Source organism: Bombina bombina, chromosome 10 (genome assembly GCF_027579735.1).
Source record: "Bombina bombina isolate aBomBom1 chromosome 10, aBomBom1.pri, whole genome shotgun sequence".
Taxonomy (NCBI): domain Eukaryota; kingdom Metazoa; phylum Chordata; class Amphibia; order Anura; family Bombinatoridae; genus Bombina; species Bombina bombina.
Window position 1 is genome coordinate 100,146,035 of NC_069508.1, and position 19,056 is coordinate 100,165,090.

At 41.3% G+C, this 19,056-nt stretch overlaps 1 protein-coding gene across 12 annotated transcripts in view; it reads left to right on the forward strand.

The window, feature by feature from the left end:
* RC3H1 (ring finger and CCCH-type domains 1) overlaps positions 1-19,056 on the forward strand; it is a 473,299-nt gene that overhangs the window by 116,551 nt on the left and 337,692 nt on the right. For all 12 annotated transcript variants that reach the window (XM_053693264.1, XM_053693271.1, XM_053693272.1 and 9 more), the window contains exon 3: positions 1,910-2,030. In XM_053693264.1, coding sequence (XP_053549239.1) covers positions 1,910-2,030 — 121 coding nt within the window. The remainder of the gene's footprint in view (positions 1-1,909; positions 2,031-19,056) is intronic.

Below are 19,056 nucleotides of genomic sequence, written 5' to 3' on the forward strand. Positions count from 1 at the left end.
TGGGTATGTTTTTCTTCAGCTGGAACTGGGGCCTTAGTCAAGGTAGAGGGAATAATGAACAGTTCCAAATACCAGACAATATTGTCACAAAACCTTCAGGCTTCTGCTAGAAAGCTGAACATGAAGAGGAACTTCATCTTTCAGCATGACAACGACCCAAAGCATACATCCAAATCAACAAAGGATTGGCTTCACCAGAAGAAGATTAAAGTTTTGGGATGGCCCAGCCAGAGCCCAGACCTGAATCCAATTCAAAATCTGTGGGGTGATCTGAAGAGGGCTGTGCACAGGTGCTGCACTCGCATTCTGACAGATTTAGAGTGTTTTTGCAAAGAAGAGTGGGCAAATCTTGCCAAGTCAAGATGTGCCATGCTGAAAAACTCATACCCAAAAAGACTTAGTGCTGTAATAAAATCAAAAGGTGCTTCAATAAAGTATTAGTTTAAGGGTGTTCACACTTATGCAACCATATTATTAGTTTTTTATTTTTATTTCCCTTTAACTAAAAGATTTTAGTTTGTTTTTCATATTAGTTGTGTAGTTTATAGGTCACATTAAAGGTGGAAAAAGTTCTGAAATTATTTCTTTGTCTCATTTTTTTACATCACAGAAACCTAACTTTTTAACAGGGGTGTGTAGACTTTTTATATCCACTGTGTGTGTGTATATATGTGTGTATAGATGTGTGTGTGTATGTGTGTATATATATATATATATATATATATATATATATATATATATATATATATATATATATATATATAATGAAATTTTTACTTTGCATAATTAAAAGGATGTGTAATTTAAAATTACATTTTCATTATCCATGCAACGCTTAATTTATTTTTCCAGTATCAAATTTACTTTTGTTTTAGTATTCTTTGTAGAAACTTTCCATGAGAGCATATTGAAAGAGGCTCCGGATCATGGGCCTTGAGAATTTTATGTATAACATTATCATGTAATGTACAAGACACACAAGCATCTCCTAAGTGTCCCTTAAAGGACCAGTAAATACAGTAGATTTACATATTCAACAAATGCACAATAAAAAGACAATACAATAGCACTTAGACTGAACTTCAAATGAGTAGTCGTTTTTTTATTTTTGTCCCCTGACAAATTTCATAGTTATGTCTATTTCCACTCCTCCTGTACCATGTGCCAGCCATCAGCCTATGACAAATGCGTATACGTATATTCTGTAAATTCTTGCACATGCTCAGTTCGAGCTGGTGACTCAAAAAGTGTAAATATTTAGACACTGCCCATTTTCTTAATGGAAGTAAATTGGAAAGTTGTATAACATTACCTGCTCTATCTGAATAATGAAAGTTTAATTTTGACTTGACTGTCCATTTAATATACTGTCATGGAAAGAAGCTTAGCTTTATTTAAGGCTAAGAGGTAAATTTGGCAGTAGAATTAAAAGGGAACATTTTAAAAATGTAAGCTCTATCTGAAAAGGGACACTTTACTTTTTATTAGGTCTTTTAAAAGTTTTGTAGGGATTTCTTTTTGAGTTTTAGGTCTCTAAATATTTTGTCATTCCTTTGAGTGGAATATTTCGATTTAGCAATATATGAAAGTCTTCTGGGGTCCCTCCGGACATATTTGAATGCTGTTCAGTCAGTTATTTGTGCTTGCAAGTACTCTGAGTACACGCCAACAGTGTACCAAGCTTGGTAATGATGATATCCTCATACTCACTATTTATGTGCCAAATTGCAGTTGTGACACCTACAAGCATACAGAGGAGAGAGGGATATGTTTTTTTTTATTTTGTTCATAGTAGTAATAGTTACTGCAATATTATTAAAACGGTATTGGATCAACTAACCCTTGCAATGTATACTAACATTTAATGGTAATATTTAATTTCTTAGTTTGTGCTTGCTTTTTTCTTTAGGTACCTGAGCAACAACCCATCACGTTGTGCAGTGGTGCTGAGGACACCAAACACTATGAGGAGGCCAGGAAATGTGTGGAAGAGCTTGCTCTCTACTTAAAGCCTCTTAGTACTGCCAGAGGTAAGCAGGTTATCATTATCAGTAATCTAATACTTAATTACAGGTTTTGTAGTTGTAAAACAATTTCTTTATAAGAAATTAGTGGATCAGCTAAATATTTTGTTATGAAATGGATTGTGGATCCATTGTATTAGTCCTACATTGTGTGTGTTAATTTTCCAGGGTCTTGTGAAGAGCCAAACAAATTGTGATGGGATTGGCTTGTCTTGCATTATTGAAACAAATATACCTATTTTTGCAGTTATTGAAAAATCTTTTAAATGCGCCTTCACTAACCGTCTTTCAACGTGGATTTGAAAGAGGATGACCATGTTACTCAACTGAATTATACGTTTGGGTAATATGACTGTAACCTATTCATTTTTGTCATCTCAGAATTGCACACTGATAATTGTTTTGTAGGTTATTCATTTTTATATAGCTTATCTGGTAGTGTTTTTGTAAAAAGTATAGTTTTGCTTTTTTTTTTTCTTTGTAATAACATTTGAGATTCCTAAACAAGCACCACAGTGTCAGATGTATACACATGTTTACAGACTCTTGCTGGCTCCTGTTTATCTGTCTCTTCATATGCAGGGGAGGGGGAGTGTTTGTTCTTCTTGTTTTCCCAGCCCCTTTCACTGGGTGCCCCAGCTTAACCTCATCAACAGTGATAAACTGGGAGCTTCTAAATAAGTTTTTAAAAGGTTTTATACTGGATTTTTAGATCAGCATCTGCATATTATTCTTTATAGTAGTGTCTATTACATGAAAATTGGTGTACACTGTCCCTTTAAGTCACGTTTCTTAATTGTTTCTCATTTCCTTAACTTCTGGACCCCTAACTTCAGTTGTTGGATCTTAGTGAGATTTCAGTTACATTTTTTATTAGATAATTAAATTGCTCTGTTTACACTTTGACACTTCAAATTAAAAATACTTTCTATGTTATGGCTGTAAACATCAAAAGAGGAATAATGTTGTGCTCATTTGTCATTTTAATGTTTTATAAAATGCTGATGATTATAATATGTAAATAGATTTTTGAATCACCAAGAAACATATAGTTTATTATATTTGTATTTTCAAGACGTACAAGATTAAAGGTGATGTAAATATAAAACATAAGTGAACATTACAAACATGTAAAATAATTCAGCAATTCGTTTGCACTCTCAGTAGAAATATTGGTCAGATAATGCATGGCTACAAAGAGAATAAGCATTGGCGTTTTTCCAGCGATTTTAAAAAGCAGAGGCACATGTGGTATCCCATCTAGTAAGAACAAGTTATTTCCATCTTAATTGGAGGAGAGTACACTGCTTCATTCATTACATGTGGGAAATAAGAACCTGGCCACCAGGAGGAGGCAAAGACACCCCAGCCAAAGGCTTAAATACCCCCCCCCCCCCCCACTTTTCATCCTCCAATCATTCTTTGCTTTTCGTCACAGGAGGTTGGCAGAGAAGTGTCAGAAGATTCGGAGTAGTCTCTTATGGAGGGTAGTACTCTTCGGAATGGGACTGGAGTTTAAAGTAGTCCTGTCAGCCTCTCAGTGAGAGCATGAATGAAAGTTAAAAGTCCGGAGATGCAGGGAGAATCTTTCTTCAAAACCATCCCGACTCAGATTAACAGCTCCTTAAGCAATCAGCGTTGACGAGTTTTGCTGCCTGCTTTATGCACTCAAGTCCATGTCAGGATCGATGCTACTAACCTGTCACACAGCGTAGATTCTGGTAAGATGGTTTCATTTATACACAACGCAAGAAGACAGGGTCACAGTGTGGCTCCATTTATCTGTATACAATCAAGGGTTAATATCCCTGGTAAGGGGATTATTGAACAGGGTGGGATTATGCATACTTTCTTTATTGTGTTTAGTGTTGCGCCATGTGTGAGATGAAGCTCTAACAATGTGTGAACAGTCAGTTGTAGATCGGCGCAACATTTTTTAGCGCGTTTTCTCTCTAGTGCAGGGGCGGTTCTGCATGGCACTCTGTGATCGGGTGTGGCCTCTTCAACTTCCTCTTTCTTGATCGGCAATTGCAGGAGACGTAATGGTTTCTCTGTTCCAGGTCATAGGAGGTGGTGAGTGCCCCGGCCATTGGTGTATAAAGGTGCCTGTTTAATCTATCTTGTCCGTATTAAGACGCAAGCTATGGAGGACTCTGAAATGTTAGAGGATACCTCCTCTTAAATTAAACCTAATACCTGCGTTTATTGTGAGGAGGTGCAGGTTGATCCGCCTGCTCAACTGTGTTCCACATGTTTTTATAAGATTGCAATATCCTTAAAGAGGGAGGGGCCCACTGGCTGCCAGATTTCGTTGCCCAGCTGCAAACGGCGGTTTCTGCAGCGTTCCATGCGCTACTATGCCCTGCGAAGGGAAAGACATAGCCTTCCGTCCAATGAGTCATCTACTCCGTTGGATGTCTCTGAAAGATTATCCGCTGATGACGCCTCAGACTCTTCGGAGGGCGCTCTCTGGGTCGGAATCAGTGTTTTCTAGACCTCCGGCTATGGAGGAGCTAGATTTTTACTGAAAGAAGTGCTTGCTACGTTGGCGGTTCCGGAACTGAAACTTCGATTCCTAAACTAGATAGGGTTTACGAGGACTGGGTGATTCCTCAGACCTTCCCAATTCCCATGAAAATGGCTTCTATTATTGATTGGGAGAAACTTGGCTCGTCTTTTTCTCCCTCTACCTCTTGAGAAACTGTTCCCTGTTTCGGATTCTCAGCTTGAGCTATGGGGAGGGCATTTTTAAGGTGGATTGAGCTATCTCCACGCTCGTGAAGCGAACGACTATTCCCCTTGAGAATAGTTCGTTGTTCAAAGAGCCCATGGATAAAAAAAAAATTAGAATCCATTTTGAGGAAGATGTTTCAACTCACGGGGTTTGTTTTTCAACCAGCAGCAGCGATCGCTGTGGTGGCGGGAACGGCTTCCTACTGTTATGACGCACTGTCGGCTATGGTCAAGGTGGAGGCTCCCTTCGAGGAGATACAGGAAAAGATTAAGCCTTAAGGGTAGCCAATTCTTTTATCTGTGATGCTAATATGCAGGTGATTCGCCTGAATGCCAAGACATCAGGTTTCTCGGTTCTAGTCCGCAGGGCTTTGTGGTTAAAGTCATGGTCTGTGGACATGACTTCTAGGTTACTTTCCCTTCCCTTTCAGGGGAAAGTCCTCTTTGATCCAGGGCTGGATTCTATTATATCCACGGTCATGGGAGGCAAGGGTGCTTTCCTTCTTCAGCATAAGAAGAATACTACTATGGGCTTTTCGTCCCTTTCGTTCAGACAAGTCTCAACGCCAGTAGCCTGCTGCAAATACAGAGCAGTCCAAGGGATCTTGGAAGCCAGCTCAATCTTGGAATAAATCTAAGCAGATCAAGAAGCCTGCCGAGACAGTCGGCATGAAGGGGCAGCCCCTGATCCGTCTCTGGATCGCGTAGGGGGCAGACTATCTCTGTTTTCAGAGGCTTGAATGGGAGACGTACGGGAACTTTGGGTTCTGTAGGTTATCACCCAGGACTACAGGATAGGGTTCAGGGGCAGATTCCTTCTGTCAAACCTATCCTCAAGACCAAAGAAGAGAGACTCCTTCCTAGAGTGCGTGAGGGATCTCTCCTCTCTCGGTGTAATCGTTCCAGTACCTCTAGCAGAAAGAGGTCTTGGGTACTATTAAAACATTTTCGTGTTTCCAAAGAAGGGCACGTTCCGCCATATTCTGGACCTAAAATGTCTAAACAAGTTTCTGTCAGTCCTATCGTTCAAAATGGAGACGATCAGGTCGATTCTGCCCCTAGTTCAAAAGGGGCAATTTATGACAATAGACTTGCAAGATGCTTATGTTCACGTGCCAATCCACAAGGACCACTTCAGGTTCCTAAGATTTGCTTTTCTGGACCAACACTTCCAGTTTGTGGCCCTACCGTTCGGTCTTTATGAAGGTTCTGCGAGCGCTGCTTGCTGTAGCGACAGCCAGAGGTATTGCAGTGGCTCCTTATCTGGACGATATCCTGGTTCAGGCTCCGTCCTGCAGTCTTGCGGAGGACCACTCGAGGGCTCCTCTTCTTCTCCTTCGATCTCACGGATGGAATATAAACGAGGGAAAGAGTTCTCTGGTTCCCAGTAACAGGGTAGAGTTCCTGGGTACAATAATAGATTCCATATCCATGAAAATATTCCTGACAGATCCGAGACGTGTCAAGATTGCGCCCAGCTGTCTTGCCCTTCAGACCTCCTTAAGGCCATCTGTGGCCAGGTTGTATGGAGGTGATCGGGCTCATGGTTTCCAGCATAGATGTCATTCCTTTCTCCAGGTTCCATCTCAGACCTCTGCAGCTATGCATGTTGAGACAATGGAACGGCGATCACTCAGATCTATCCCAGCAGATCTCTCTGGACCACTGAGCGAGGGAATCTCTCTTGGTGGGTCCGTCCAGGACAACTGTCCCAGGGGACATCGTTCCTGAGACCATCCTGAGAGATTGTGTCCACGGATGCAAGTCTATCAGGATGGGAAGCTGTTTGGGGTGCCAGAAAGGTACAGGGCAGGTGGACTCAAGTGGAATCAACCCTACGATAAACATTTTGTAACTATGGGCAATATTTCTCGCTCTGAGGGCTTTGCCACTCTTCGGGTCGTCCCGCTTCATCAGATTCCAGTCAGACAACATTACCTCGGTGGCGTACATTAACCCCCATGGGGGAAAGAGAATCTCCCTAGCCATGAGGGAGGTGTCTCGGATTGAATGGGCAGAGATCCACAACTGTTCGCTTTCAGCGACCCACATTCCGGGTGTGGACAACTGGGAAGCAGATTTCCTCAGCAGACAATCGTTTCATCCGGGGGAATGGGCTCTCCATCCGAGGTGTTTGCGGAGATCTGCAACACCGTAGATAGATCTCATGGCGTCCAGACTCAACTTCAGGCTACCCAGATACGGGTCGCGGTCCATGGATCCCCAGGCAGAACTGATAGATGCCTTAGAGGTTCCTTGGGAGTTCAACCTAATCTACATTTTTCCTCCGTTGCAACTCGAGTGGTGGCCCGCATCAAACAGGAGCAAGCTTCGACCATTCTGATTGCTCCGTTGTGGCCACGAAGGACGTGGTTTGCGGACCTGGTGGGGATGTCGTCGGCTCCACCATGGAGGTTACCCTGTCGCAGAGATCTGCTGGTTCAGGGTCCCTTTCTTAACCAAAATCTCAATTCTCTGAGGCTGACTGCCTGGAGTTTGAACGCCTAGTCTTGGCCAAGAGAGGGTTCTCGGACAGAGTGATTGATACTCTCATTCAGGCCTGGAAACCGGGCACTCGGCGCATCTATCACAAGGTGTGGAGGACCTATTTATCCTGGTTTGAGGAAAGTGGATATCCCTGGCACAGGTTTAGGGTATCCAGAAGTCTAGCTTTTCTTCAACAAGGTCTGGATAAGGGTCTTGCCGCAAGTTTCTTAAATGGACAGATTTCGGCCTTATCGGTTCTGTTACACAAGAAGCTAGCGGAGCTTTCTGATATTCAGTCTTTTGTTCAGCCTCTGTCTGTAATCAGACCGGTATTTAGATGTTCTACTCCTCCTTGTAGTTAAATCTGGTTCTTAAGGTTTTGCAGAGGGCTCCGATGAGCCTATGCATGCGCTTGACATTAAAATTCTTTCCTGGAAGGTTCTATTTCTTCTGGCCATTGCTTTGGCTCGCAGAGTTTCTGAGTTGTCACTTAGCGGCCTTGCAATGTGAGCCTCCCTACCTGTTTTTTCACGCTGATAAGGCTGTGCTTCGCATCGGGTTGGGGTTTCTCCCCAAGGTGGATTCAGATTGTAACATCAATCAGGAGATAGTAGTTCCTTCCTTGTGTCCTAACACTTCTTCGTCTAAGTAAAGGTTGCTTCATAACTTGGATGTTGTTTGAGCTCTGAAATGTTATCTTCAGGCCACAAAGGATTTAAGACAGACTTCGTCCTAATTTGTCGTGTATTCAGGGAAGCGTAGGGGGCAGAGGGCCTCTTCCACTTCACTGTCTTTTTGGTTGAGGAGCATTATCCGTTTGGCTTACAAGACAGGGGGACATAAGCCTCCTCAGAGGATTATGGCTCACTCAACTAGGGCTGTGGCCTCCTCTTGGGCCTTTAAGAACGAGGCCTCTGTGGAGCAGATTTGTAAGGCGGCTACTTGGGCCTTGCATACTTTTGCTAAATTTTACAAATTTGATGTTCGTGCTTCGGCGGAAGCTGTTTTTGGGGGAGAGGTTTTGCAGGCTGTGCTGCCCTCAGTATAGGGTCTGCCTCCTTTTGCCCTCCCATTTTTGTTCATTCAGTGTTCTCTAGAACTTGGGTATTTGTTCCCACAAGTAATGAATGAAGCAGTGGACTCTCTCCTCCCATTAAGATGGAAAACATAAATTATGCTTACCTGATAATTTAATTTCCATCTGTAGAAGAATAGTCCCCTGCTCCCGCCCTTTTCTCCGATGGGCGGACCTAAATTTAATTTTATTCTTTTGGCACTATTTATACCCTGATATTTCTCCTACTGTTCCTTGTTCCCTTGGCAGAATGACTGGGGTATGAGGGGAGTGGGGGAGGTATTTAAGCCTTTGGCTGGGGTGTCTTTGCCTCCTCCTGGTGGCCAGGTTCTTATTTCCCACAAGTAATGAATAAAGCAGTGGACTCTTCTCCCACAGATGGAAATGAAATTATCAGGTAAGCATAATTTATGTTTTCAGTAAGGGTAGGTTAATCAAATAGTTTAGCTAAAACAACTGTGTCAAATCAGGCTTAGTCTGGTTTATACATTGAATAAGGTTGCACATATTAGTATTATGATATTTTAAGTGAGGGGCTGTACATGTGTAGCATTTTGCATTTAGGAGTTTGCACAAAAAATGACAGCAACAAGACTTAGATTTTCATCACATTTACCCTTTCCTCAGTACTATCCACAGCTATACACTATTTTGTTATAATTTGGTTCTTATTTGTACTTTTCATTGTGTGATTATAAAACATTTGGATCATCACTTAGAGGACCCTCTTGAAACCTTCTGAAAAAATAATCTGTTATTACAGTGCAATAAATTTAATCAGTTTGATTGCATGAGCATCGCAGATATAATGTCCAATAGTTATGTCATGAGAAGTAATTGAAATCAGTCCATCTAGATTTCCCAAGCACATCCTCCTTTCATCAAGAATGATTATAATAAAACAAATGGTTAATCATAAAAAAATATAAGAAAACAGATAAAATGTTTAAATATAGTTAATTGCTGTGATGCTCCTGCGTACAAGTTAAAAACGCTTTATTAACATAAATTTGGCACTCCAAATGTTTTATGTCCGATTAAATATAAAAAAAAACAGACTGTGACAAGGCAATTGGTACTGCCCATCTGAAATCATGTTGCAATATTCATAACCATAGCTCTGGTCGGATATGCTTATGAGTTTCACAGTAGCATATGATTATTATTTTGTAATCTTATGAAATTTCTTTTGAATTAACATAAACATGCTGTGATTGTCATACAGTAAATCAATATTTCTTTCGTAAAATGATGGTCTACAGTCCAACATAACCTATGGTATATATTTCTCTCCTCTTGGATGAGGTCAAGAAACCATATCAGAGCTTAGAATCCCACCTCCCATCTCTCTTAGTTTTGTTTTTGGCCTTGTAGGAGTTCTTTGAGAATAGAGGTGTTTCCAGCTCCTTTCTTATTGATTTAAATTTGGGAGCTTAGACCAATGTGAGACCCAGAAGACAGAAGAGAAACTTCACAGCAGCTGAATGATACAGGGACATTGGAATAACTTTTTTATGTGCACGTGTATTTTCCTATGGGACTAAAGCAATAACTACCCTCAGGCATCACGGGGGACTAGTCCTAGCCTGGGAGCATATAATGCAGTTTAAAAATAAGTTTCGAAGGAGTTAAGCTAAGTGTAGAATGTTCTCTACCAATTTTATTGTTTGTGTTTGTCTGTGTTTATACATACTCTGCCATTACACACTATGGAACATAATGAATATGTCCTCACTAATATAAATGTTAGCTGAACAATCCTTTACTGATAACCCGCCCTGTACATACATTGCATTTGTTTTACAAACTTGTTGTTCCAATATGTCAGGTCAATACACACTGTGTGAGTAATTTACCTCAAATTAAGCATGTAATTCAGCCACAGCCTTTTTACTTCCTCTAAGTAATAATGTGCTGCCTATGTTGCTCAGGACCTACTTACTTTACCCCTGAGTATAAGAATAGCTAGCAAGGTTGTGTTATGGCAGCACATTTTGTGGCTATTATTACTGAGTTTTATACTCTTGTTAAAGGGACACTGAACCCAAAATTTTTATTTTGTGATTCAGATAGAGCATGAAATTTTAAGCAACATTCTAATTTACTCCTATTAACAAATTGTCTTCATTCTCTTGGTATCTTTATTTGAAATGCAAGAATGTAAGTTTAGATGCCGGCCCATTTTTGGTGAACAACCTGGGTTGTCCTTGTTTGTTGGATAAATTCATCCACCAATAAAAAAGTGCTGCCCAGAGTTCTGAATAAAAAAAAAGCTAAGATGCCTTCTTTTTAAAATAAAAATAGCAAGAGAACGAAGAAAAATTGATAATAGGAGTAAATTAGAAAGTTGCTTAAAATTGCATGCTCTATCTGAATCATGAAAGAAAAAAATTGGGTTCAGTGTCCCTTTAAACTCTCTGCTGATAACCTAAGGGTTCAGATTTTATAACATCCTCTATGCAGGTGTTTTTTGCAAAGACCTTTAGGCAGCTGTTCACCTCAGCACATTCTTATGTGATCTACAGTGTACTCAATTTACTATAATATGTACAATTTTATATATTGTACAGAACATAATTACATTATTTTTATGTGCAAATCTCTAGAAGCTGTTTATCTTTATTACATGTTCAGCAGCACACATGATTTTTACATAGGCAGAACTATGTCTCTGTAGATATGCAAGACATATGTTCTACGCTATTAGTGTACACAATACTTGAATATATGCTCCTCTATGTATATACCTTTCATGAATATTCCTTTGCATGTTTAATTCCAAATGCAGTTGTGATGGATTTATCTGTATTGTGGAGATCCTTTAAAGAGAAGATCTATTGGTATCTCTTATACCTTTTTGTTGTGTATATCTATATCTATGCACAAAGGTTCTATCATGCAGATACTGAATATTGATAATGCATATTTCTTTCATGTAATTAGCAAGAGTCCATGAGCTAGTGACGTATGGGATATACATTCCTACCAGGAGGGGCAAAGTTTCCCAAACCTCAAAATGCCTATAAATACACCCCTCACCACACCCACAAATCAGTTTTACAAACTTTGCCTCCTATGGAGGTGGTGAAGTAAGTTTGTGCTAGATTCTACGTTGATATGCGCTCCGCAGCAGGTTGGAGCCCGGTTTTCCTCTCAGCGTGCAGTGAATGTCAGAGGGATGTGAGGAGAGTATTGCCTATTTGAATGCAGTGATCTCCTTCTACGGGGTCTATTTCATAGGTTCTCTGTTATCGGTCGTAGAGATTCATCTCTTACCTCCCTTTTCAGATCGACGATATACTCTTATATATACCATTTCCTCTACTGATTCTCGTTTCAGTACTGGTTTTGCTTTCTACTACATGTAGATGAGTGTCCTGGGGTAAGTAAGTCTTATTTTCTGTGACACTCTAAGCTATGTTGGGCACTTTATATAAAGTTCTAAATATATGTATTCAAACATTTATTTGCCTTGACTCAGGGATGTTCAACATTCCTTATTTCAGACAGTCAGTTTCATATTTGGGATAATGCATATGAATAATTCATTTTTTTTCTTACCTTAAAAATTTGACTTTCCCTGTGGGCTGTTAGGCTCGCGGGGGCTGAAAATGCTTCATTTCTTCTGTTATGTGTGATCAGTCCACGGGTCATCATTACTTCTGGGATATAACTCCTCCCCAACAGGAAATGCAAGAGGATCCACCCAGCAGAGCCGCATATAGCTCCTCCCCTCTACGTCAGTCCCAGTCATTCTCTTGCACCCAACGACTAGATAGGATGTGTGAGAGGACTATGGTGATTATACTTAGTTTTTATGACTTCAATCAAAAGTTTGTTATTTTAAAATAGCACCGGAGCGTGTTATTACTTCTCTGGCAGAGTTTGAGGAAGAATCTGACAGAGATTTTTTACTATGATTTTAACCGGAGTCGTTAAGATCATATTGCTGTTCTCGACCATCTGAGGGAGGTAAAGGCTTCAGATCAGGGGACAGCGGGCAGATGAATCTGCATTGAGGTATGTGGCAGTTTTTATTTTCTGAATGGAATTGATGAGAAAAGCCTGCCATACCGTTAAAATGACATGTATGTATACACTTCAGTATTCTGGGGATGGTATTTCACCGGAACTACTGTGTTAAAGGTCACTAATCCTTTTAATAACTATTCTCATGTTAAACGTTTTTGCTGGAATGTAGAATCGTTTACATTGCTGAGGTACTGTGTGAATAAATATTTGGGCATTATTTTCCACTTGGCAGTTTTTTGCTTTAATTGTGACAGTTTCGTTTCTCTTCACTGCTGTGTGGGAGAGGGAGGGGCCGTTTTTGGCGCTCTTTGCTACGCATCAAAAAATTCCAGTCAGCTACTTTTATATTTCCTGCATGATCCGGTTCATCTCTGACAGATCTCAGGGGTCTTCAAACTTCTTTGAAGGGAGGTAAATTCTCTCAGCAGAGCTGTGAGAATTCTTATAGTGACTGTGTATAAAAAACGTTGTTTTGTTTTCTTATGTACAAATTTAATTAGTGTTGTTTTTTACTAATGGGAACAAACCTTTGCTAAAAGTTGTGTTGTTTTAAAGTTTGATGCAATAACTGTTTTTCAGTTCATTATTTCAACTGTCATTTAATCGTTAGTACCTCTTTGAGGCACAGTGCGTTTTTTTGCTAAAAAAGATTATAACCAAGTTGTAAGTTTTTTTGCTAGTGTGTTAAACATGTCTGACTCAGAGGAAGATATCTGTGTCATTTGTCCCAATGCCAAGGTGGAGCCCAATAGAAATTTATGTACTAACTGTATTGATGCTACTTTAAATAAAAGTCAATCTGTACAATGTGAACAAATTTCACCAAACAGCGAGGGGAGAGTTATGCCGACTAACTCGCCTCACGCGACAGTACCTGCATCTCCCGCCCGGGAGGTGCGTGATATTTTGGCGCCTAGTACATCTGGGCGGCCATTACAGATAACATTACAAGATATGGCTACTGTTATGACTGAAGTTTTGTCTAAATTACCTGAACTAAGAGGCAAGCGTGATCACTCTGGGGTGAGAACAGAGTGCGCTGACAATGCTAGGGCCATGTCTGATACTGCGTCACAGCTCGCAGAGCATGAGGACGGAGAGCTTCATTCTGTGGGTGACGGTTCTGATCCAAACAGATTGGACTCAGATATTTCAAATTTTAAATTTAAATTGGAGAACCTCCGTGTACTACTAGGGGAGGTCTTAGCAGCTCTCAACGATTGTAACACTGTTGCAATACCAGAGAAACTGTGTAGGTTGGATAAATACTTTGCGGGTACCGGCGAGTACTGACGTTTTTCCTATACCTAAGAGACTAACTGAAATTGTTACTAAGGAGTGGGATAGACCCGGTGTGCCGTTCTCACCCCCTCCAATATTTAGAAAGATGTTTCCAATAGACGCCACCACTCGGGACTTATGGCAAACGGTCCCCAAGGTGGAGGGAGCAGTTTCTACTTTAGCTAAGCGTACCACTATCCCGGTGGAGGATAGCTGTGCTTTCTCAGATCCAATGGATAAAAAATTAGAGGGTTACCTTAAGAAAATGTTTGTTCAACAAGGTTTTATATTACAACCCCTTGCATGTATCGCGCCGATTACGGCTGCGGCAGCTTTTTGGATTGAGTCGCTTGAAGAGAACCTTAGTTCCTCTACGCTAGACGACATTACGGACAGGCTTAGAGTCCTTAAACTAGCTAATTCTTTCATTTCGGAGGCCGTAGTACATTTAACCAAACTTACGGCTAAGAACTCAGGATTCGCCATACAGGCACGCAGGGCACTGTGGCTAAAATCCTGGTCAGCTGATGTTACTTCTAAGTCCAAATTACTTAATATACCTTTCAAGGGGCAGTCCTTATTCGGGCCCGGTTTGAAAGAAATTATCGCTGACATTACGGGAGGTAAGGGCCACGCCCTACCTCAAGACAAGGCCAAAGCTAAGGCTAGACAGTCTAATTTTCGTCCCTTTCGGAATTTCAAAACAGGAGCAGCATCAACCTCCACTGCACCAAAACAGGAAGGAGCTGTTGCTCGTTACAGGCAAGGCTGGAAGCCTAACCAGTCCTGGAACAAAAGCAAGCAGGCCAGGAAACCTGCTGCTGCCCCAAAGACAGCATGAACCGAGAGCCCCCGATCCGGGACCGGATCTAGTAGGGGGCAGACTCTCTCTCTTCGCCCAGGCCTGGGCAAGAGATGTTCAGGATCCCTGGGCACTAGAGATCATATCTCAGGGATACCTTCTAGACTTCAAATTATCTCCCCCAAGAGGGAGATTTCATCTGTCAAGGTTGTCAACAAACCAGATAAAGAAAGAAGCGTTTCTACGCTGCGTACAAGATCTGTTAACAATGGGAGTGATCCATCCGGTTCCGTGGTCGGAACAAGGACAAGGGTTCTACTCAAACCTGTTTGTGGTTCCCAAAAAAGAGGGAACTTTCAGGCCAATCTTAGATTTAAAGACTCTAAACAAATTCCTAAGAGTTCCATCGTTCAAAATGGAAACTATTCGGACAATCTTACCCATGATCCAAGAGGGTCAGTACATGACCACAGTGGATTTAAAGGATGCTTACCTTCACATACCGATCCACAAAGATCATCACCGGTATCTAAGGTTTGCCTTCTTAGACAGGCACTACCAGTTTGTAGCTCTTCCATTCGGATTGGCTACGGCTCCAAGAATCTTCACAAAGGTTCTGGGTGCCCTTCTAGCGGTACTAAGACCGCGAGGGATTTCGGTAGCTCCGTACCTAGACGACATTCTAATACAAGCTTCAAGCTTTCAAACTGCCAAGTCTCATACAGAGTTAGTTCTGGCATTTCTAAGGTCGCATGGATGGAAAGTGAACGAAAAGAAGAGTTCTCTCTTTCCTCTCACAAGAGTTCCATTCTTGGGGACTCTTATAGATTCTGTAGAAATGAAGATTTACCTGACAGAAGACAGGTTAACAAAACTTCAAAATGCATGCCGCGTCCTTCATTCCATTCAACACCCGTCAGTAGCTCAATGCATGGAGGTGATCGGCTTAATGGTAGCGGCAATGGACATAGTACCTTTTGCACGCCTACACCTCAGACCGCTGCAATTATGCATGCTAAGTCAGTGGAATGGGGATTACTCAGATTTGTCCCCTACTCTGAATCTGAATCAAGAGACCAGAAATTCTCTTCTATGGTGGCTTCATCGGCCACACCTGTCCAGGGGGATGCCATTCAGCAGGCCAGACTGGACAATTGTAACAACAGACGCCAGCCTACTAGGTTGGGGCGCTGTCTGGAATTCTCTGAAGGCTCAGGGACTATGGAATCAGGAGGAGAGTCTCCTTCCAATAAACATTCTGGAATTGAGAGCAGTTCTCAATGCCCTTCTGGCTTGGCCCCAGTTAATAACTCGGGGGTTCATCAGGTTTCAGTCGGACAACATCACGACTGTAGCTTACATCAACCATCAGGGAGGGACAAGAAGCTCCCTAGCAATGATGGAAGTATCAAAGATAATTCGCTGGGCAGAGTCTCACTCTTGCCACCTGTCAGCAATCCACATCCCGGGAGTGGAGAACTGGGAGGCGGATTTCTTGAGTCGCCAGACTCTTCATCCGGGGGAGTGGGAACTTCATCCGGAGGTCTTTGCCCAAATACTTCGACGTTGGGGCAAACCAGAGATAGATCTCATGGCGTCTCGCCAGAACGCCAAACTTCCTCGCTACGGGTCCAGATCCAGGGATCCGGGAGCAGTTCTGATAGATGCTTTGACAGCACCTTGGAACTTCAGGATGGCTTATGTGTTCCCACCCTTCCCGCTGCTTCCTCGATTGATTGCCAAAATCAAACAGGAGAGAGCATCAGTAATTCTAATAGCACCTGCTTGGCCACGCAGGACTTGGTATGCAGATCTAGTGGACATGTCATCCTGTCCGCCTTGGTCTCTACCTCTAAGACAGGACCTTCTGATACAGGGTCCATTCAAACATCAAAATCTAACTTCTCTGAAGCTGACTGCTTGGAAATTGAACGCTTGATTTTATCAAAACGTGGTTTTTCTGAGTCGGTTATTGATACCCTGATTCAGGCTAGGAAGCCTGTTACCAGAAGGATTTACCATAAAATATGGCGGAAATACCTATACTGGTGCGAATCCAAAGGTTACTCCTGGAGTAAGGTTAGGATCGCTAGGATATTGTCTTTTCTACAAGAAGGTTTAGAAAAGGGTTTATCAGCTAGTTCATTAAAGGGACAGATTTCAGCTCTGTCCATCTTGTTACACAGACGTCTGTCAGAAAATCCAGACGTCCAGTCCTTTTGTCAGGCTTTAGCTAGGATCAAGCCTGTGTTTAAAGCTGTTGCTCCACCATGGAGTTTAAACTTAGTTCTTAACGTTTTACAGGGTGTTCCGTTTGAACCCCTTCATTCCATTGATATAAAAATGTTATCTTGGAAAGTTCTGTTTTTAATGGCTATTTCCTCGGCTCGAAGAGTCTCTGAGTTATCAGCCTTACATTGTGATTCCCCTTATCTGATTTTTCACTCAGACAAGGTAGTTCTGCGTACTAAACCTGGGTTCTTACCTAAGGTAGTCACTAACAGGAACATCAATCAAGAGATTGTTGTCCCATCCTTGTGTCCAAATCCTTCTTCAAAGAAGGAACGTCTTTTACACAATCTGGATGTAGTTCGTGCCCTCAAGTTCTACTTGCAGGCAACTAAAGATTTTCGCCAAACTTCTTCCTTGTTTGTCGTTTACTCTGGACAGAGGAGAGGTCAAAAAGCTTCTGCTACCTCTCTCTCTTTTTGGCTTCGTAGCATAATACGTTTAGCCTATGAGACTGCTGGACAGCAGCCTCCTGAAAGAATTACAGCTCACTCCACTAGAGCTGTGGCTTCCACTTGGGCCTTTAAGAATGAGGCCTCTGTTGAACAGATTTTTAAGGCTGCAACTTGGTCTTCGCTTCATACTTTTTCCAAATTTTACAAATTTGACACTTTTGCTTCTTCGGAGGCTATTTTTGGGAGAAAGGTTCTTCAGGCAGTGGTTCCTTCTGTATAATGAGCCTGCCTATCCCTCCCGTCATCCGTGTACTTTTGCTTTGGTATTGGTATCCCAGAAGTAATGATGACCCGTGGACTGATCACACATAACAGAAGAAAACATAATTTATGCTTACCTGATAAATTCCTTTCTTCTGTTGTGTGATCAGTCCACGGCCCGCCCTGTTTTAAGGCAGGTAAATATCTTTTAAATTATACTCCAGTCACCACTTCACCCTTGGTTACTCCTTTCTCGTTGATTCTTGGTCGAATGACTGGGACTGACGTAGAGGGGAGGAGCTATATGCGGCTCTGCTGGGTGGATCCTCTTGCATTTCCTGTTGGGGAGGAGTTATATCCCAGAAGTAATGATGACCCGTGGACTGATCACACAACAGAAGAAAGGAATTTATCAGGTAAGCATAAATTATGTTTTTATTGCGTCATTCTTGGCGCAGACTTTTTTGGCGCAAAAATTATTTTCTGTTTCCGGCGTCATACGTGTCGCCGGAAGTTGCGTCATTTTTTACTTAATTTTGCGCCAAAAGTCTCGGCGTTCCGGATGTGGCGTCATTTTTGGCGCCAAAAGCATTTAGGCGCCAAATAATGTGGGCGTCTTTTTTGGCGCGAAAAAATATGGGCGTCACTTTTGTCTCCACGTTATTTAAGTCTCATTGATTTTTTGCTTCTGGTTGCTAGAAGCTTATTCTCTGGCATTTTTTTCCCATTCCTGAAACTGTCATTTAAGGAATTTGATCAATTTTGCTTTATATATTGTTTTTTCTATTACATATTGAAAGATGTCCCACGTTGAAGCTGAGTCAGAAGATACTTCTGGAATATCCCTGCCTGGGGCTGGAGCTACCAAAGCTTAGTGTATCTACTGTAAACTTATGGTATCTGTTCCTCCAGCTGTTGTTTGTACTGTTTTGTCATGACAAACTGTTTATGCAGATAATATTTCCTTTAAGTACTGTTACATTACCTGTTGCTGTTCTGTCAACATCTAATACTCAGAGTGTTCCTGATAACATAAGAGATTTTGTTTTTAAATCCATTAAGAAGGCTATGTCTGTTATTCCTCCTTCTAGTAAATATAAAAAGTCTTTTAAAACTTCTCATTTTTCAGATTAATTTTTAAATGAACATCATCATTCTGATTCTGATAATGGTTCTTCTGGTTCAGAGGATTCTGTCTCAGAGGTTGATGCTGATAAATCTTCATATTTATTTAAAATGAAATTTATTCGTTCTTTACTTAAAGAAGTCCTAATTGCATTAGAAATTGAGGATTCTGGTCCTCTTGATACTAAATCTAAACGTTTAGATAAGGTTTTTAAATCTTCTGTAGTTATTCCAGAAGTTTTTCCTGTCCCTAGTGTTTTTTCTGAAGTAATTTCCAGGGAATGGAATAATTTGGGTAATTCATTTACTCCTTCTAAACGTTTTAAGCAATTATATCCTGTGCCATCTGACAGATTAGAGTTTTGGGACAAAATCCCTAAAGTTGATGGGGCTGTCTCTACTCTTGTTAAGCGTACTATTTCTACGGCAGATGGTACTTCCTTAAGGATCCTTTAGATAGGAAAATTGAATCCTTTCTAAGAAAAGCTTACTTGTGTTCAGGTAATCTTCTTAGACCTGCTATATCTTTAGCGGATGTTGCTGCAGCTTCAT